This window comes from Leuciscus leuciscus (assembly GCF_965113295.1).
Source record: "Leuciscus leuciscus genome assembly, chromosome: 5".
Lineage (NCBI taxonomy): Eukaryota > Metazoa > Chordata > Actinopteri > Cypriniformes > Leuciscidae > Leuciscus > Leuciscus leuciscus.
This window is the reverse complement of record NC_138729.1, coordinates 8,533,117-8,555,375: the sequence shown is the minus strand read 5'-3', so window position 1 is coordinate 8,555,375 and position 22,259 is coordinate 8,533,117. Positions and strand designations below refer to the sequence as shown.

Sequence of the window (22,259 nt, the reverse complement as noted above, 5' to 3'; positions counted from 1 at the left end):
TTTTAATTCATCCTATCATAACTAGTTTGATAAAGTTATATAAAAATGCTAAATTATTGCATTGAGCAACCAATGGAAGCTCGTTTCCATCATGTAATTAAAACAAATGTCATTGTGACTTTTTGTCTCAAAATTGCGAGTTTGTCTCAACATTTTCACATTTGTGGGTTTTTATCTCACAATTATTACTTTTTCCTCACAATTGTTTATCTCACAATGTACTTTTTCTTACAATTCTGACTTTTTCCTCACAAATGTGAGTTTATATCTCGCAATTCTGACTTTTTTCCTCACAAATGTGAGGTTATATCTCGCAATTCAGATTTTCTTACAGTTGTGAGTTTTTATCTTGCAATTGCAAATTATAAACTCGTAATTACTAATTTGCATCTCGCAATTCTGACTTTTTCTCACATTTGCGAGTTTATATCTCACACTTCTGACTTTCTCGAAATTTGCAAGTAAATTGCAAGTTATAAACTCATAATTATTAGTTTGCATCTCATAATTCTGACTTTTTCTTAATTGTGACTATATTGTGCAATTCCAAGTTATAAACTCATAATTGCAATTCAAATGCTGACTTTTTCCTCACAATTGTAAGTTTGCATCTCTCAACTCTGACTTTTTTTTTTTTCTCTACAACTGCAAATTTATATAAAAAAATGTCAAGGTATAAACTCTAATTCTGATTCAATTGTGAGATGCTGATTTTTTTCTCACAATTGCGCGTTTATATCTCATATTTCTGACTTTTCCTCACAATTCTAGATTTATATCTCACAATTCTGTCTTTTTCTTACAGTTGTGAGTTTATATCTTGCAATTGCAAATTATAAACTCGTAATTACTAGTTTGCATCTCGCAATTTCGAGTTTATATCCCACAATTTCAAGTTGTAGGGCGCTTCTCAATCGGAAGGCTGCGTCAAAGTAAGGCTGCATATCTCGGCTGTCACGTCAATTAAACTCCATCAAAGGCCTTCTCAATTTTCACGGATTCTTGGAAGTCAACCTTCGTTTGATGTCCTTCATATGGCTTATTTTGAAGGATGCATCAAGTGTATCCTTCACATCCTCAACTCGCAATTATGAGTAAAAAAAAGTCTAAATTAACAGTCGCAATTATTTTTTCTTATTATGTGGTGAAAACGAGCTTCCATATAAACCTGCTTTGAAATCTCTGAATCTTTTTTTTCTTCACCCCTGGAGACATTTTCTCATGTCGTTTCATTTTTTGTGTAATTGCGAAATCAGTTCGAACCTTTCTGATGGCTGAAGGAGCCTTTTGAACGTGAGAGCATTCTGCAGCTAATGCATCATTTCTGCGATCATTAAAGTTGGCCTTTCAGCGCCGCTGGAGGACAATGGAAAAGGACAAGGAATTCCACGGATGCTGCCTGATGCTCAGATCATATTGATCTTTCCCCTCGTCCTTCCTTTGGGCTCGTAGCATTTGAGTGAATTGTATTTGTAAGTGGTAGAAGGTCCTCTTCTTGTCTGAACTTGCGTCGCACACTTAGCCAGTTCCCTTGTGTTGGCGAGAGGCGTCGCGAGCCCTTCGACTCGTCATGATGCATGATTGTAAATGTTCTACCTGCTGACCTGTTTGTACGAGGACAATCCCTCTGTTTTTGTTCTGTTTGTAAGATATTGTAGGCACATGCTTTGCTGAATAAAATCTGAGATAACACTGACTTCTTGTTTTTGGTGTTTTGTCTTATTAAAGACCAATTGCATGGTTGCATGTTTTTTTTTTTTCTTGCTTCGTGATACCTCTAATCTAATGTTGTTATTTGACATCAATCTTACAGATCACGGGTAATAATGCAATTATGTAACATCCATTAGTGGAAAATAAAAAGCAAGGGATTCTTGGTTTGCTAGAAGCATGTTATAAACTGAAGTGGTTGGTTTTGTGTGGAGGGCATGACAGATGCACTCAGTTCTGTTGAAGGCCATTTTATTTTTATTTAACCCTTATTTAACCAGGGAAATCCTTTGAGAACAAGTCTCTTTTACGAAGGAGCCCTGGCCAAGAAGGCCGCCATAAAAGTTACACATAGAATACAAAATATAATAAATACAATGAACATACAAAACATAATACGTTAACAGTACAATGAATCAACCAACGTAAAAAAAAAAACTAAAAAAAACATGACATCCCCCATTGTCACCATAGACTTATCCTAATTTGGGAAGCAGGGACAGGTGCCCATTGTGCCTGCTTCCCGGTACTTTACTAGCCTCTTAAATTGACCAAAGGAGACCAAGTTAGCAAGTTTTAAATCATTCTGTAACAGGTTCCACGCTGATGGGGCAGAAATTCTAAATGCTTGCTTCCCTAACTCTGTGCGAGCCCTAGGCACAACCAGGTGGAGATTATCATTAGACCGCAGAGAGCGAGTGCTGGCCTTAAAGGACATAAGCCTACATAAATAAGGGGGCAATGTCCCAATGATGGATTTATATATAAACAATCGCCACGGGCGTAACTAATTGCGATTTGTCAATAACGGATTTGATGGCTGCCGCAGCCGGTTTGCCTGAGGAACAAAAGACTTATTTAAGCATTTATTTTCTCCTTTTATTACAGTTGAATATGCAACAAGACACACGTTTGAGTTTTAAAAATCATTCATTAATAAAACGGATTATTGATTATCTGTGCGGAACACAAAGGTTTTGCGAGGCAATGCAAAGTTTATTGGGGCAACGCAGAGAACGCGAAAGCATTGCCATGTACAGTAATTTTTACTCCCATCTAATTTTTCTCTTCACCATGTCCCTTCATAGAACTCTACTGCAGATTGTGGCTGCATCCCAATTCAGAGGATGCATCCTTCGAAGGCCGATTGCATCACAATGGCACGACGAAGGCTGTCCCAATTCATTGTCCTTCATTTCCTGTGCAGTAAAGGATACAACGGATGGATCCTTCGTGGCCTTGCCTACCCCAGAATTCATTGCGCACCTGTGACGACAGGATTTTTTTTGTTGAGAAATTTCCGTATTACACTTTTAAATGCAAGTATAGGGTTTCAGCTTACTCAAATATCTTCTGATATCTTCTGAAAGCAGTTCAAATGTTGACATATCTTACTAAGATGCGATTATAAACAGTATAGTTTATTATTATATACAGAAATATATATATATACAGTATTGTGCAAAAGTCTTAGGCACATTAGTATTTCTACCAAACAATGGTTAAGCCAGTTATATATATCTTTTGCTGTAGTGTGTCAGAAGGAAATATCAGTTTACATTTCCAAACATTCCTTTTGTCATTACTTGTAATAATCCAGTGAGATTTTTGTATGAACGAGGAGGAGTCTGACAACAGCCGGTATGATCCAAACGAAGATCTGCTGGGGCCAGTTGCATAAACTTAGCCACTATGTTAAGACTGTGTCTTAAGAACTAGTATGACCAACTAGCTGTTAGTTAGGGCTTATCAGCCTTACATTTAATGATCAAATTAGACTAATCTACGTTTTTTATGTAAGTGACTTAAAAAATGTATGAACAGTCTTAAAGAAAAATATTGGATGACTAACTTGTAAGACTAGTCTTAGCAGTTTATGCAACCGGATCCTGCTGATCTCACCATCATCGAGTCCATCTGGGATTACCATGAAACCATTTGGATTTAGGTGAAAAATACTAACGTGCCTAAGACTTTTGCACAGTATTGCATATGAGTGAGAGAGACTGAGATATAGACCTTTCGACAACCAGTATGTTCATTTACTTTTATGTTAAAATGTATAGTCCTGCTTGTGTCCAAAATTTACAATACTTTATATTATATTTGAAGACAAAAATTTCATCTTTTAATATAATTTAATAATTTAATATTATTTATCTGTATTATTATTCTTTATTAATATTCATAATCAGTTGTAGAATCTTATGAAGTTTAAAATGCATGAGTTAGACTATATATTGCATGGATACATGTGTTTAAGGAACATATTTTAGACAGGAGGGTAGCTGGGCCTGGGAGGATTATATATTCTGCTTAAAGGTATGTGTGCAATGCCACATTCACTGAACAGAGATGTTCCAATGATGATTATACTTCAAATTCGTACATTTGGCAAGGAATGTTTCAACTGATGCAAATGTACCATTTGTGTACCACTAATGTATACACAGAGGGATAGTGGATTGTACCATGTGTAAGCATTAGGTATACATTCCATTTTTAAACATAAGCAACATGTTTTTCTACCTTACAAGGAAGTTGAAAGTCGCTCAGTTGTGTATTTAAGCTAAATCCTACCTGTACTACGGCACATAAACACGGAAACGCATAGACCTGGCATGAATATAACATACGTTTCTCTCCTGACATTTAAGAATAAAAACAATGATTGGCAAGATAACTGGTGTCCGGTCCCGTGAATCAAATAATAACGGGGAAAGGGCTTAATTCCAAGTCTACAATATTAAACATAACCATTTTATTGGTGGCATAGAGCAACTGAATTTTTTCCTCATCCTATGCGTGTTGTCTGTGCTTTTTCCCACAAGCTCCTGTTGCTTAGATACCCAGGAGAGACACAGGCCTCGTGGCACAGATGCCCAGAAAAAAGAAAAAGAGAGAAAAAAAAATCCAAGATTGATTGCATTGTGACTTAGAAAGTTCATTGAAATTAATGTTTTAAAATTCTTAAGAATTTGTATTTATTGTCACAGGCACAGTGTTTAGTAGCTAATAATTGTATAATTGTGTATTTTGTTTCCCCTTCTACCACGGAAGAAAAGTTACAATAAACGCAGTTTGACTTTTGAAGTAGGCTGTAATCCGTGGTTTTATTGAGCAGGACAATCCGCTAAAATATTTTTGTTTAACTTCAACATAAAGAAAGAAAAAAGCCAACAGTTCACCGTATTTCCTCTTTCTTTCTCCTTGGAAACTCGCATGTGTGCGCGCTGCGCGTTTGCCCGGGAGCGAGCACGTGGTCAGCTCTCCAACATCTGCTGTGCCTGTAGTAGGAACTGAAGGTGTGACCTCAGATTTTCCCCTCACACATTTTTTACAGAGTTGAAGATAAACTGAACCGTGTGGCTCAAGTTCACAGCGGCCAACAAACCTCAAAGCACTCGCGCTCGCACAAATAAACACCTCTTCACACTATTATCCACTGGATTTTCTGTGACACCTGCTACCTTTTTGCCTTCGCACAACTTGGCCCCTGCCTATGGGGGTTTGTGTCCGACCGCTGAACACAATTTGTGAAGAACATAAGTAACTTCTACCTGTTGTTTCTGATGGAAACACCACGTCTCAAAGGTAAGGCTTGCACTTGCTGTGTTTTTAGACCATCTGTTTATCATTTATGTTGTTTGTTTGGGTATAAAAGCTTGTTTTTAACAAAACCAATGTGACATTTTCAAATTCACGGTTTTTGCATAGACTTTTCAGGATTGCATTAGATAACAAAGAAGATTTTAAACCATGTGAGACCAAACAAACGTTTTTCCAAACTTCACTTTCTTTTCTGAGACGCTTTATTTCTAACCATCTGCTCTCAAGGTGATTTTAGTGTTTACGTGTGCTAGCAGAGTAATCATAATTAAGAAGCTATAGTTCATCACAATAACCGTGAACGTGGTCACTAGAAAATAATGCAATAGTTTTATGTGCTTGTTGTTTTATCATTTAAAGCCCAACAAACTTCTTTTGTGAAAGTGTTTAGTTTGAAAAATTTCTTTGTGCTATTTTTCTTGTAAGTAAATTATACTTTCTTTCTTTTTTATTTGGCAATGACATTCATACATTTACAAGAGTGGCTAAGTGTGCAAATAGAGTTTTATTGGCTTATTTTTTTATTGTCTGAATTCCTGAAATAATTCGAACAAGCTAATAAAAGTTATAGTGTGCATCTGATGGCAAATTTATACCGCACAGGTGTCACAGAAGCTCTCCTGAAGTGGCAATTATCTGTCTTTACACACTCAGAGGTGGACTAAATGCATTTACACAACAAATTTACCTCCATATTGTTATACAAAGGCAGCTGAGTTAAGGCTGCTCTGTGCCTGCTCAAGCTTCAGTGTAAAAGCCAGACTAAATTATGTATGCTCTCAGACCCACCTAAATGTATTTATGCCACCTTTGAGTCTGAGTAAAGAATTGCCTCTTCAGAAGCACTTCTGTGCCACCTTTGCAGTGTAAATTTGCTACAAGTGGCTTAGTTTGGTCAGAGCATGCATAATTTAATCTGGCTTTTATGCTGCATTACGTCTTTACACATAATTTTGAGCAGGCACAGAGCAGCCTTAAAGGGTTAGTTCACCCAAAAATGAAAATCCTCTCAGTAATTACTCACCCTCATGTTGTTCCAACCCCGCAAGACTTTCGTTCATCTTCAGAACACAATTTAAGATATTTTTGATGAAATCTGAGAGCTGGCTCACTGCTTCATAGGCTGCTAGGTAATTTCATTTTCCCGGGCCAGAAAAGTTAGTAAAGACATCGTTAAAATAGTCCAAGTGACTACAGTGGCTCAACCTTAAGTTTATCAAGCTACAAGAATACTTTTTGTGTGCAAAAAACAACAAAAATAACGACTTTATTCAACTATTTTCTTCCGTGTGGGCCTCTGAGTGAGTTCACGAGAGCCACGACGCATGCGCGAGAACTGAGAAGATGACGCAGATGGGTCTCGATGTAGTGTTTAAAATGGTTCTAAAGTGTGCATTTCCTGGATGTCCGAATCGTGAGAAATCAACGAGAAAACGTAAAAGTGCCTTACCAGTGCTGCAAAATGAATGGCTTACCTTTCACACTTTCCCATCAAATGATCGTGAGCGTCATCTTCTCAGTTCTCGCGCATGCGTCGTGGCGCTCTCGTGAACTCGTGTTAGAGGCCCACACAGAAGAAAATCAGTAGTTGAATAAAGCCGTTATTTTAGTTTTTTTGCGCACAAAACTTATTCTTGTCGCTTGATAAACTTAAAGTTGAGCCACTGTAGTCACCTGGACTATTTTAACGATTTCTTTAACTTTTCTGGGCCGGCAGAATGAAATTACATAGAAGCCTTTGAAGGAGTGAGCCAGCTCTCAGATTTAATCAAAAATATCTTAATTTGTGTTCCGAAGATGAACGAAAGTTTACGGGGTTGGAACAACATGAGGGTGAGTAATTACTGACAGAATTTTCATTTTTGGGTGTTTAAAAAGATGTGCAGAAATAATTTTTTGTAAAGATGCCTTTGAGATACAGTTTTATGTGATAAAAGCTTTCTTTACACTGCAAAGGCAGCACATACGCGTTTCTGAAGTGGCATTTAGGCTGATCTTAACTGATCTTTACTCAGACAAGTTTAATAAAAGTAAGAATGAATTAATCCTGCTCTGACCCAGCTCAGTCCCTAGTATCAAAGCATACAGCCGTAATCACTGTATAAATGCATTCATGCCACCTCTGAGCGGCATTAAACAGTCTGTGTAAAGACACCTAAATGCCACTTCAGAAGTGCTTTTATGCCACCTTTGCAATGTAAGTTTGGCATCAGAAGTTAAAATGTTGTTCTGAGGTAGTATAAATGGGTTTACACAGCAATTACAACGGTATACTGTACTTTGGGGCTAGGTGGGTCTGAGCAGGCATAATTTAGTCTGGCTATTATACGTCTTTACACAGAATTTTGAGCAGGCACAGTCAGAGCAGCCTGAACTGGGCTCTGTAGTTATTAGCTAGCTGAGGGCATCAGACACTTTTCATAAGATTTGTATGAGATCTTTGTAACTGTTGATCTACCATGCGACTTAATTGCATGACCACCACTGATACTTTGTTTTCCACAATAAGTTTTACAATGTAGTCGTCCTTTAATATGCTATTCTAAACGATTTAGTGCCTCAGCAGACCAAGCAAATGAGATTACTGTGATTTATATTGACTGATTTTTAAAGGCCAGGTCAATAGTAAAGCCTTTAGCCTCTAGCACCTTGGTGGCCTGTCTCCGTTTCGCTTCATCACCGTCACTCTTTTGTTTCTTTATTCAATCACTGTAATCAGTGGAGGAGCAGGATGTTTTGGATGAAATGTGTTCTGGTCATGTGACCTGACCCATTGCGAGAGAGGCAGCGAACCTGATCTGAGATCTGTGTAATCAGGAGTTTCCTCCTCCTCCGCTGCCTTGTTTCCTCTACTCTCACTTTCTTATGCTGAGACAAAGCCTGCAGTAACGCCACTTTGTCTGTCCTCTTGTAAGGTAAACACTCTTTCTTGACTGTCTGTGCCTGTTTTCTATCAGCATTTAAGTGGATTGGACTTGAAAAGCCTAGATGCCTGAATGTTGATGTTTTCAAAAAAGGTGCCTTGCCTGGAGTCAGAGACCTGTAGTTAATGTAATAGTTAGAGGTGTGTGTTTTTACTCTGATATCCTACTGGATATCAGTCAGCGATTTTCTACGACTTGTAACTTGGAGGTTGTAATAGGAAAAGGGAATGTTTGATATCTCTACTCCTTCAATGAAATAGCAGGGTTTGCAGCTTTCAAGTTTTGTCTCTCTGGAATTACAGGTGTTGGTTTGAGAGGGAATACTTTACTGTGAAGTGTGCTTGTGTAACAAAGTAGTTTTTTGGAGCTGTTGTCTGTGCCCGAGGCCTGTGCAGCGGAGCCAAATAAAGTGCAGTTCTCCTCATGGAAAAGTAAACAGACTTGCCCTGGTTAACCATAAAGGGGGAGATTGTATCTGTGTGTGTGTGTGTGTGTGTGTTAGAAAGGAAGGGAATGAGAGAATGTCAGGTAGATGCTTTAACTTAAATTTATGCATAATACAGTTACAGTACATGAGTGATGATGCAGAAAGTTTATGAATGCTGTGTCAACAGTAAATGATGTCCCCATCATTTGCCTGTGATTTAAGGCCTCTTAATAATAGTAGTAATAATAATAATAATAATAATAATAATACATTCTATATCAATTTATAAATAATTTCAATGTAATATTTTTATTGTGGGGATTTTTTCCGTTACACAACTATTTATTTAACTTGCATGTAACTTATAAATTATTTATTAAATGTAAATGCAGTACGCATACAATATTATTCCATTTAAGTGACTCTTATGTTAGACAGACAGCACAATATGTCTTCGTGTTTGGTCTCTGAAACTCATTTGGCAGGTGTTGTGAGACGAATAATCCAACAATTGAGCCACGTCCTTCCACTTTCACATTAATGAATGTAAGCTCTATCACAACGAACAGACAATACCTGTCAAAGCCAATGAACGGCTGTGACGTTGAAGGTGAATGCTATTTCATTCACCTATATATGTCCTGACGATTACATTCTCAAACCTATTACTCTATAAAATACCTGATTATTTTATGATTTTAGACTTGTCATTCTGCTCTATTACAGCTCTACAGTGAAACATGACAGACACAATGTTTGGCAGTGAGAATGAGCAGTGGGTCTGTCCCAATGACAGACAACTAACGCTTCGAGCAAAGTAAGGTGGTTTTTTATTTTTTTTATTCTGTTGCGCAAATTGCATTTCAGCATGTCATTTGACAAACCACCACCCAATGTAATGTGTGTTGAAATAGACAAGTCTTTTCAATGTGACATGTTTGCATTAATAAAACAATTAATTTCTCACTGATCTGATTCTGATGTGATTTAAAAAAAAAAAAATTTTATGTGACTGGATTTCACCCAGGTTACATACCGGTTGGTCTATCCACACATTTCAGTCAGAGAGACAGAGGAAAGCTCAGACAATTAAGAAAACCGAGCTGGATCTGATCATGAGTGTCATCCACCGCGCTGAGCAGCTCGAGCTCATTGAGCAACACCGGATTGGGTGAGACTTTATCACACTACATCACATTTGTGCTTTTTCATGCCTTGTTCTGTTCAGTCAGATAAACACTTGGAGCCTGATGTTTGATGTTAATTCTGAATTTAAGGGATTTAAATTTTAATAGCTCAAAAAACAATAATTGATATTGTCAGGTTGGCTTAATGACTTTCCCTAATTGATTATAAACAAGATTTATGCTTCATGTTTTAAAAATGTTGTTTAAAATGCCACATTAAAAAACATGACTTCTGTTTGAGGTCTCACAGGGCCTAAGATATATAGTATATACACTCACCTGAAGGATTATTAGGAACACCATACTAATACTGTGTTTGACCCCCTTTCGCCTTCAGAACTGCCTTAATTCTACGTGGCATTGATTCAACAAGGTGCTGAAAGCATTCTTTAGAAATGTTGGCCCATATTGATAGGATAGCATCTTGCAGTTGATGGAGATTTGTGGGATGCACATCCAGGGCACGAAGCTCCCGTTCCACCACACCCCAAAGATGCTCTATTGGGTTGAGATCTGGTGACTGTGGGGGCCATTTTAGTACAGTGAACTCATTGTCATGTTCAAGAAACCAATTTGAAATGATTCGAGCTTTGTGACATGGTGCATTATCCTGCTGGAAGTAGCCATCAGAGGATGGGTACATGGTGGTCATAAAGGGATGGACATGGTCAGAAACAATGCTCAGGTAGGCCGTGGCATTTAAACGATGCCCAATTGGCACTAAGGGGCCTAAAGTGTGCCAAGAAAACATCCCCCACACCATTACACCAACACCACCAGCCTGCACAGTGGTAACAAGGCATGATGGATCCATGTTCTCATTCTGTTTACGCCAAATTCTAACTCTACCATCTGAATGTCTCAACAGAAATCGAGACTCATCAGACCAGGCAACATTTTTCCAGACTTCAACTGTCCAATTTTGGTGAGCTCGTGCAAATTGTAGCCTCTTTTTCCTATTTGTAGTGGAGATGAGTGGTACCCGGTGGGGTCTTCTGCTGTTGTAGCCCATCCGCCTCAAGGTTGTGCGTGTTGTGGCTTCACAAATGCTTTGCTGCATACCTCGGTTGTGACGAGTGGTTATTTCAGTCAAAGTTGCTCTTCTATCAGCTTGAATCAGTCGGCCCATTCTCCTCTGACCTCTAGCATCAACAAGGCATTTTCGCCCACAGGACTGCCGCATACTGGATGTTTTTCCCTTTTCACACCATTCTTTGTAAACCCTAGAAATGGTTGTGCGTGAAAATCCCAGTAACTGAGCAGATTGTGAAATACTCAGACCGGCCCGTCTGGCACCAACAACCATGCCACGCTCAAAATTGCTTAAATCACCTTTCTTTCCCATTCTGACATTCAGTTTGGAATTCAGGAGATTGTCTTGACCAGGACCACACCCCTAAATGCATTGAAGCAACTGCCATGTGATTGGTTGATTAGATAATTGCATTAATGAGAAATTGAACAGGTGTTCCTAATAATCCTTTAGGTGAGTGTATAATACTTTCTCTTTTTTCTTCAAAAGTTTGGAGTCTGTGAGGTTTATCAATGTTTTTGAAAGACGTCACTTAAAACAGTAAAACAGTACAATTGTGAACTAGTATTGCAATTTAAAATTACTTTTCTATATGAATACATTTTAAAATGTAATTTATTCCTGTGATTTCAAAACGTATTTTTTTAGCAGCCATTACTTCAGTCTTCAGTGTCACACGATCCTTCAGAATTATTCTAATAATAATAATAATCATCATAATTTTTATTTATATAGCGCCCTTCAAAAGCCCAAGGTCGCTTTACCAAAGATAGGTTAGAGGAACAGAACCAAATAAACATCCATAACAAAGCACAATAAACATACCAAGTGCTGAAGAGTAAAATACAGAGGTCACTTACAAAGTTAGGTTAGGTATACAAACAAATCGCGGGATACAAACAGGACGCTTACGGATGCAAACAAACAGAGGAATACAAGCAAATAACATAGGCTATCCATAACAAGGTACAATTTACAGACCGAAAGCTGAAGAATAATATTCAGAGAGAAAACCTTTTTTTAAGAGGGAGGATGTTTTGAGGAACCACATTCCACAACTTAGAGGCCACAACACTAAAAGACCTGGCACCCATATATTGACCAGACTAAACTTAGGAGTGACTAACAATCCTGCACTAGAAGATCTTAAGGAACAAACAGGAGCATAAGGTTGAAGTAAGTCAGATAAATATGAAGGACCAACCAAGGTTATGAAGAGCTTTGTAATTGAGAATTAGTACCTTGAAGTTTATACACATGGAAACCGTAACAGTAATCAGTTTCGGCATCCTGCTGACTAAGGCTACGTTTACACTTGGCATTAATATGCGACCTGTATCCGGATGTTGTCCACATACACATTGAAAAGACAAGTGTAAACGCGCTTCTGATCGGAATGTTATTCGATCAGCGTGTCCAGGTTCGGAGTTAGTCGAGGACGCATTTTGATCTCAGTGTAATGTAAACGCATTCCAGCCATCGTGTCTGCATTCACAGGTGGACGTCACACAAAACCCCGCCCACTGTCATTAGTCCCCCTCCTCTCTCCAGGAGTTGCTGCTTGTAGCTGTGTGGTTTTGCGATACAGTCGAGTGCGAAGTAGCCTACATCGCAAATATACTGAAATGTTTGCTTTCGCACCCTAAAGTTGCAGAACCATTCATTTTCTGTAAAGAACGCGCGTTTTCCCGCCACAGCTAGCAATGTTCTCGGACCCATACGTTTCTCTGTACCGTTTCCATTATGGCATCTATCCACATTATTAGTACTTGTAGCTTCTTCATCCTCCTCATTTTGCGAGATTTGTAAAATGTACCCTGACTGAAAACTGTTTTTAAAAGAAAACCCACCACTTCTGGTCGACTTTGCACCAGAGCCATCTTTTTATTTTATTTTTTATTTTTTTATCTGTTATCCAGATACAGAAGCCACTTGATGTGGACAGGTGTAAACGATCCATGTCCTGATTGGCTTATGATCCGATATGCTTGATAATGCCTAGTGTAAATGCAGCCTAACAGAGGAGCGAAGACGAGAAAGATTACGTAGGTTGAAAAAAGCTATCTTTGCCACTCCACCAATGTAATCATTAAATGGAAGAGTGGAGTGGAAGCAGAACACCAAGACTTCGAACTGTGGTAAAGGGCATTATCAAGTCACCATCCAAATCAGTGGACCAGGGGTGCGTTTCCCATACAACAATGTAACTCGCTGCTTAACTGCCATAGTACAATGCATAGTCAGCTAGTCACGACTGTTTCCCGTCGTAAAGTGGTCGTTCAACCACGCTGGTTAAGAATGTCAAGCACGTGGTGGATTCATAACTTCTATTAATGAACCTGTCTGAGATCGAATTAATGTTAGATGTTTTGCTTAAAATTTCTGACATGGCATTTGAGGACTATTTCAAATTTTTCTCAGTTATTTTTTGCTTTATTTCCAGATTCAATCATAGGCTCATTCTAGAGCACGTACGGACATGCGCATTCTTCAAAAACGGTCAAACTAAAAGCCGTAAATGACACTTGTATGTATTCTAAATAAAAGATATAGATTGTGAATGTTAGCTTGCTTGTTTGTCTCAAGATAAGGATTTATTGAGTCCACATGTCATGCAAACTAGAAACTATGCTTCTAAGCACAGGTTGAGAGCTTTCGTTCCAACCAGGCAATTTTGCGATGTTGTTTGTGAATGTTCATTGGAATTATGTTTTCGGGAAACTCTGACTCATTGAGCTATGCTGATAACGAAGGAACTTGCGACCATAGTTGGCTAATGATGCTTTTGGGAAACGCACCCCAGATAGTTTAGACACAACAGATTTAGAGCCAATTCGTATTACCAGAGTTAAATTTAAGGTGGTTTGTCTCGAGCCAACGCTTGAGTTCCTTGAAGCAAGTTGTTAATAGTTGAAGAAACACTGAGGTGGGAGGTGTGCTAAAATAAATCTATGCCATTAGCATAACAGTGTTAAGTCTGCTCAAGAAACATATCATATTATCAATGTTGAAAACTGCCTAATATTGTTGTAGGGTAACACTTTAGTTCAGGGTCCAATTCTCACTTTGAACTAGTATTACTAGGATATTGGCTGTTTATTAGTACTTATAAAGTCAAGTCAAGTAACATTTATTTATATAGCACTTTTTACAATACAGATTTTTTCAAAGCAGCTTTACAGAGATAACAGGAAAATAATGCAAAAAAGTTTCCACATATTAATGCCAGATTCTGCATGACCATATTCTACATCCCTTAATCACAATACCTAATCTTTATAACTACCTTTCTAACTACTAATAAGCAGTAATTAGGAGGAGTTAGAGGCAAAAGTCTAGTTAATAGTGAGAATTGACCCTAATCTAAAGTGTGACCTTTTGTTGTAACCATGATGCATCTTTTTCACTATTAAATAAGTTAATTTATACATATTAAAAAACAGCATACAGCATAGGGGTTCTCTTGGACCCCAAATAATTAGGATATCAGTCTTAAAGGACCAAAAGATTTCACAGTGACAACAGGTGTACACCTTAAGTTGATATGTAAAGATATGTCAGTTATGTTCTTTTAAATAAAGGTGTGTGTGTGTTTGTGTTTCAGGGGTCTAGTGGAGCGCCTGGAGAACATGAGGAGGTCTGCCGTGGGAAACGGCCTTTCACGGTGTCTGCTGTGTGGAGAGGAGTTTGGTCTGCTGGGCTCTTCGTCCGTCCTCTGTTTGGACTGCTGCATGGTACAAAGTAGTCTATATGTTATAACCATGTTCTCTACCATTCACACTCACTGCTTAGTCATTTGCAGTAACTATCTTTGGGCTCATGCAGTGATTCTGAGACACCACATAGTGTCAGCAGAGAGCTGTATATTCAAGGAGGGTCTGAAAGTAATCTGTGCATACAGGAAATTTGCATTCTGTGCACAGGACATGTGTATACTGTAGGGTAACATCGGGGAAGATTGCCCCCCTTAAGAACAAATGTGGATTTACTTTTAAACTAACATATTTAGATATAAGTTTAGCATGTGCAGGATGATGATGCATCAGCAATTTTTTTTTTCTTTTTTTTTTTCAAGTGTCATTTAATGTAAAATACTAAATGCACTATTCTATGTAAAATTTAATTTTGACAATTTAGTTGACAATAATTGATTAATCAATGACAAACAAAGCAGAATCACAGTAAAAGAGGTTAATCTGAAAGTTAATATTATTGTATGACTTGTATACAGGTACATTTTCAATTGAAGATATGTCATAATAATAACACTGTGAAATCAAATTGAATGATTTCACTCAGTTAACCTATAGGTTATAATAAAAGTGAAGATGTTTGAAATCTACAACTAATTTGTGTAAATAAAATATTAAATAATAACCCCATTGATTACAATAATTACTACATTAAATATATACTGCATTAAAAAAAAGTTGGAAAAAAACCCTGAAGAGCATGCATCATGTGTTCCCTCAGGAGTTTAATATGGGTTTTAAGTATCGTGGTTTTGGATTTCTGATTAGATTAAGATCTGTGCTTAGGGCAGACCAGGATGAACCACGTTATTTTTATTTTTATTAGTCAAATGGGTTTATCTGTACAATATTCTTCTTTAAACATACTTATTTTTACATACTTTTAAAATGCAACATACCTTAAAGGGTTAGTTCACCCAAAAATGAAAATTCTGTCAGTAATTACCCTCATGTTGTTCCAACCGCGCAAGACCTTCATTCATCTTCGGAACACAAATTAAGATATTTTTGATGAAATCTGAGAGCTGATCACTTCTCCATAGGCTGCTAGGTGGCCCAAACTTGCTGGCCCAGAAAAGTTATAAAAGAGATCGTTAATATAGTCCAAGTGACTACAGTGGCTCAATCTTAAGTATATCAAGCGACGAGAATACTTTTTTGTGCGCAAAAACAAACAAAAATAACGACTTTATTCCACTATTAATTTGCTTCTCTCTGGGCCTCGTAGTGTTTTTGCGCAGCGCGTCTGTGTTACACGTCACCACGTAGGCTCACTATTGGCCGATGCTGGTCTTGTGTGTGACGCGCAGCGCAAAAACACTACGTGAACCAACTAGTGGCCCAGAGAGAAGGAAATGAATAGTGGAATAGAGTCGTTATTTTTGTTTGTTTTTGCGCACAAAAAGTATTCTCGTCGCTTGATATACTTAAGATTGAGCCACTGTAGTCACTTGGACTATATTAACGATCTCTTTAATAACTTTTCTGGGCCAGCAAGTTTGGGCCACCTAGCAGCCTATAGAGGAGTGAGACAGCTCTCAGATTTCATCAAAAATATCTTAATTTGTGTTCCGAAGATGAACGAAGGTCTTACGCGGTTGGAACAACATGAGGGTGAGTAATTACTGACAGAATTTTCATTTTTGGGTGAACTAACCCTTTAAGATTTCTGTGCACCATTTGAACTTCATCAATTTAGAATTTAGAAAAGCCATCAAGCCACAAGAGGGCAGTGTGTAACTTATAAACAATAGTTTACTGTCATTGCACATTTTGGCATCAGACAGATACTTTCCACTGAACTTTGGGATTACAGTTTGTAGTTTACTTCGAGACAGACACACACTGTGACTTGACACAGGACTAAGGAGTGCTAAAGACTGAATGAGGTCCTTAACAGCAGGTCTGTGCCAGTGAGGAGAGCGCATCTGTTACAGGGAGCCTGAGCTCACATCACTACTGCTCTCTCATGACCTGTGATCATTCTCAACAGCTGCTGTTTCTAAACCTCACTGGAATCACAGTGGAGGGGAAATTAATGAATTGATCATTATTGTTATTAGATTGCTATTAGATCATGCCTCTGTGTTCAGTCATTAAATTACAATCTGTGTAATAGATATGTGTTGATCATATACCATATGGATCTGATGCTGGGTTATTGCTGAAATTAGATTAGTAGGGAAGCATTAGAGCCTTCTATGGTCATCAGAGGGGCTTTTAGCAAGTTGATCTTCTGATTTGGATGGTTGCTAGGCTGTTACTAGGCTGATTATCAGCAGTTTTGCCATCCACCAGGTGAAAAAAAATTACTTTTTGCTTTAAAAAGTATCATTCCACTAAGAGCTGCATGTTTTGAAGTATTATTCATCTCTGAGGTACAAATTGTTGAGTTACATGCTGAAATATAATACTTGAGGTGAGAAACAAACCATGACTGAGTGTGAGATGCACAATTTATCTGTTTTCAGCTCATATTAGAGATTTTTTTTTCTTTCTTATCTGTATTGGTTGATATTGAATATTTAATTGTGCATGCATGCTCGATTTATCTATTTTTATATTTAGATTACCTTTGCTGTCATCTAACACTCGCTTGCCTTTAATCTATAAACACTAATAATTTAATTAATAACACTGTTAAGTGCAATCTTAAAATGATTATCTATTTTTATACTGTGCATTATAATGTTGTGATGCCTAAATTCAATCATAAAAGAAAAAATCATTTTAAATTCTAAGTTTTTTTATTGTAATTCTTTTCAATAAAATGATTTTGGATTGTAATATCAGCCATTTTATTGGTTAGCTGCCATAAAAAAATAATCATCAGCCTATCAGCTTCTTAAAGTTGGCATGAAACAGTTGTTGTAGTCTTGTATTCCCTGCTGTGACGTATATATCCGAGTAAACCGCTTCTTGAACAAGAAAAATGTAGGCCGGGAATTGATTTTGTCCAATCGGAATTGATCAGATGGTTTGCCATTGGTCGATCTCATGTGAGTGACAGGTTGTAAACGCATCAGAGAAGAGATGCCACTGCAATAGGGAGGCGAAGTTATTTTGATTAAAGATTATGAGGTACATGAATCTGAAAAAATGATGTGCATAGTAGTAATATGCCGATCGTGGTTATACCCGTAGACACTGCGAATAATCCGCGGGTCAGGTGGGCCAAGTAATAAAAAAACAACATTCCAATTAGAGATTCACTGATCTTATTGCAACGCAGTTTCTGCACCCTCACTAATGCTTTCTTACATGAGGTAAATACATAGACTGTAAAAAATATGGACAAAGCGTCTGTGACGTCACCCATAGACTTCTGAAGAACGGTTTTGAGGCCGTTTATGGGGGGTATGGTATGGGCGGCACCATATTTCAATACAAATGTTCAGAAAGGATAACTTACAGGTATGATGTGTTGTGTCAGATCATGGCCGAGACGTCAAATTTCAGGAATTCCACTCGGCGCACCCTATGCTCGTTGTCAGCTGTCAATCAAGCTGTGAATCGCGCCCTTATTTGTCATACATTTTATATCTAAATACGATCTAAAAAAATTCACCCCCCTCACAGTTGTCAGGCACTCGGAACCTATCGAAAAATACAATAAAAGTCCATGGGACCAACCTGTAAAAACATGAATGTATGCTGTGAAAACGGACATTTTAACATGGGGGTGAATGGACATTTGCTCCCTTTTGGGACCTGCCCCTAGCGGATTTTCGATGTATTGCAGTTTTTCGCACTTCCGGGTAGGCTTCATTTTTCAGATTAGAATGTTGCCGCTTGGGTAAATACAGTAAGAGCTTCGTTGTGCAGCGTAACAGCGTCATTGATGTCATAACGAGTTTTGGCAAGTGTCCAGATAAACTCGCGCTGTGTGATTGACAGCTTGGGCGATTGGAAAGGGACTGTTCTTTGATCGCTTTCTGTATATATTTTAATCACAGTTTAAATAAGATTGTTCATCCTACTAAGAGAAACGATGTGAGGTTGATATTTTAGTCACTGGCTTGATTTACTGATGCATAAACAGTATTGAACGATTAAGAGAAAGATTATCTGTCTGAACTTGAACAATTACACATCAGAAATTCACATAACCCACTGCTTCTTCAGAGGCTCGGATGAAGGAACTACAAAAGTACTTTTGTGTTCATTTGTACATCCAAACACTGAGCAACTGCCATGCTTCGCTCGTTTGCAAACCATGATGTCTCTCAAGGAGAAACCAATATCGCACTCGCATAGCTCATTTTCTCATGGGCGGGCCAAATTCTCTTTCCGGGCAAAGCAGAAAGGGGAGGTAACCTTTCCCCGTATGACGACATAAGGGGAAGATTCCAGATTGGCCCGTCTGAGCTTTCATTTTCTCAAAGGCGGAGCAGGATACCCAGGGCTTGGTTTACACCTATCGCCATTTCTAGCCACTGGGGGACCATAGGCAGGCCAGGGGAACTCATATTAATGTTAAAAAATCTCATAAAGGGACATTTTCATGCCATGGGACCTTTTAAGGAAAAAAATATCTCTCCCAAATAATGCTGCAAAATAACCCTTTCATTTGCTACACTATAATATTAGAGGTTACAATTCACAACAGAGGTATAATATTCAACTTGGGATTCTTGGGATTTAAGAATCGATATTGGTTCGGAAAAATGAGAATCGATTAAAATCGAGAAATCAATATTTTTTTTACCCAGCCCTAGTAAGTTGTACTGTATCCTTAAACATACCTTCTGATATTCATGCATGTTTTTTTGAAATTTAACTTGTATTAAAGTGGAAGAAAAGACTCAAGCTTCGTGCTGCTGTTTGACCTGAGGCGCTACAGCGATCTGTCACGTCACGTCATTTAAGAGTGTCAAAGCCATTTATTGTTTGAATTTCGTGTTAATGGACACAATTTGAAAGATGAGACTTTGTTTCTTAGCAGAAGTAACTTAAGCACAAAACTTTTTGCGATCATTGGATGGTAGGCGCACAACAAAAATGTTTGCTGTTGGGAAAAACCGTGGACCTGGGAACCCTGGCTTGAACTGTGGGTGATTCAAGGCTCAAATAGCCTACTTTTATGTAGCTATTTTTTTACTTTTAATGCGTTATTGTCATGTTAACTTGTCCTAAGTTCAACACGAGAGATTTTCTTCATAAGCATATGAGTTGCAGTCTGACACATTTTTCCGCACCCTTTTGATTGACAGGACATAAACGAGCCTGATCATTGGCTGTTTTTAAAGGGGTCCTATTATGCTTTTCCACTTTTTCACCTTTTTGCTATTGCTTAATGTTGCTGTTAGGGAATATTAAAGATCGGCAAGGTTATAAAGCTCAGTCACTCCAAAGGAAGATATTTTATTTAACAGAATCCACTTTCCAAGAACTACAACGAACGGCTCGTTTGAACTTCAGCACGATTTTTTCCGTATCTTATGAAGTCACAATGTTACTCATTTAAATAATCCGCGCCCACGTAATACGCAAAAACATTTTTTATTCAAGGCCATTCCTGTTTGGAATATGTGATTGTGTATTGTCAACCATAAACATAAACATTCAGCATTTCCATTTTGTTGTGCAGATCATTCATTGCAACTTATCAACTTATCAAACTAATTCTCATGTTTAAGAATCTGTTATCTGCTTGACAAATAGGTGCTTGTTTGTTAAATTGAGCTTATAGTTTCCACTGTAATTACTGTAGCAAAGAACATGCATTATATCTGTGTAATGGGAATGCATTGTAATAATGTTAATTTTATTCTGGGCACAGAATGCAAAACCTGCTCTTCCTCTCCAGGGGCCTGTCTAGGGGAAGGCTGGAGGAGGCAGTGCCTCCCCTAGGATAAGCCCTGCCTCCCCTGAGAAATGATCTGTCCATCTGATGATAAATTAGAAAAGAAAAATGTTCGCTATTTTTTTCCCCCGCTAATTCTGACCTAAGGAGATGTCTTGTGTTCTCCTTCAGATCAATAACCATTAAAAATGTAGCCTATTGCTTTTCTATTGGCCGTTTTGAGTGGGGGTGTGTCAGTCTGCTGCCGCAGCTCATTAACAACCAGAGAGCGCAGCAGTCACAGTTCACGCTGCACACAGACGATATAGATTTTGAATCTGTTGGCAGCTCGTGTTAAAACTCTCACTGCTCACAACTTTGTTCTTTTCTCATTTAATGCTAGTGTGTTCCTATAAGCTTTTCCTGAAAGTCTTGTAGTTGCTTAATTGCTTAAAGGGATAGTTCACCCAAAAATGTAACTATCAGGCTGATTTTTTTTGATCATTTAGATTTTATGGTGACTAAGTATTACTGTTTCAGAAAAGGTTTATTATTTCCCCCCAACACTCTCCATTTAAACTATTGTTCACCTAAAATAAATAAATAAAGTCCCATCCCACACTCACTCCATTGGCTGAGGTTGGCAGAAGGCTGCCTCCAAGCTTTCTGATTGGCTGAGACATGCAGGCTGCAGTCAGGTTAATTTTTTTTCCATTTGTAGAGCCTGGAGCTGCCACAGAGTGAAGTGCGATTTCTCAAGACACCCATTTCAGTGATATCTGTCAGGCAGTAAGGACATTTTATGCATGGTATTAAACCGCTTACGGCAGCTTTAAAGATGGCTCTCGCTCACAGAGGGATCTTTATAGAAGTATTTAACGGATATTGAACATTTTTTCTCTCTGTTCCTCCCTCGCTCACTCTATCTCAAAGCAATTTTAGTGTATAGAAGTTCTGCTGAAACTAAATTACTTGCACTTCAATCTAGTGTTTGTCTTCTATTACATAAAGCCTGATTAAAGGTTCTTTCTCTTTTCTTATTACTACGGCGTATCACAGCCCTCAACTGCAAATTGATTCTTAAAAACCAAGCCGTCAGAGTCTACAGTAATATCTCCCACTGTAATTAAATTTTAGTGTGGAGGGGGACTGTGCCTCTCACAATCAGCACGATTGCAGGGTGGACATGTTTTTACATCCACTTATTCAAAATTTAATTTCCATTTATCTTGCAGGTAAACTTGGCAAATCAAATGTAATCTTAAAAACAGCTGTTAAATAACAGTGGTGCACAATATAACACTTTCCTGTATGTTGTTATAATGTAAATATTTATTAATACTATTTAACAAATAGTTACTTTGTAATAACTATAAATTATGCATAATTGCATCCAGCTAATCCAAAATCAAACCTCAATCCTAACCCTATAGTAAGTACATGTAGTTAATTAATATTACTCAGTACTTAAATGTATAATTACACTGTAACATGGACACTTTAAAATAAAGTGTTGCCTAAACTAATAAAATAGATACATAGCATACAGTGCTTTACAGATGGTAATTTAAAATAAATATACAAATAAAGACATGAAGAGCATTACAAAATATACAATTTCAGGAAAACTTAATAAAACAAACTCAAAATACTCCATAAAGTGTAAGATCCAAAAACACAATAAGATTTATTAACAAAGTAATTAATCAAGTCTAATAAATTAATTTATCACAAATTAATGATATTTCAAAATAGACACAGATTCAGTGAATCTAATATTCCTGGGCAGACTGTTCCCCAGCATTGGAGCCTTCACTGCAAAAGTTATTTTG

The 22,259-nt window shown here is 37.7% G+C and overlaps 1 protein-coding gene and 1 long non-coding RNA gene across 4 annotated transcripts in view; both read left to right on the top strand.

Annotated features, from left to right (window-relative positions):
* The first annotated feature begins 266 nt into the window (after positions 1–266).
* Positions 267–1,696, top strand: LOC309499488. Its single transcript, XR_014206263.1, has 2 exons — positions 267–422; positions 463–1,696. It is a non-coding gene; the product is annotated as an uncharacterized lncRNA (long non-coding RNA).
* Positions 1,697–5,019: 3,323 nt separating this feature from the next.
* doc2b (double C2-like domains, beta) overlaps positions 5,020–22,259 on the top strand; it is a 241,731-nt gene continuing 224,491 nt past the window's right edge. The window contains exons 1-4 of one of the 3 annotated variants that reach the window (XM_082170723.1): positions 5,020–5,304; positions 9,397–9,487; positions 9,698–9,841; positions 14,495–14,624. In XM_082170723.1, coding sequence (XP_082026849.1) covers positions 9,411–9,487; positions 9,698–9,841; positions 14,495–14,624 — 351 coding nt within the window. In that variant the 5' untranslated portion in view covers positions 5,020–5,304; positions 9,397–9,410. Of the gene's footprint in view, positions 5,305–8,116; positions 8,235–9,396; positions 9,488–9,697; positions 9,842–9,902; positions 10,783–14,494; positions 14,625–22,259 lie in introns of those variants that run through there. The other 2 variants (XM_082170722.1, XM_082170724.1) reach the window with 2 other exon arrangements.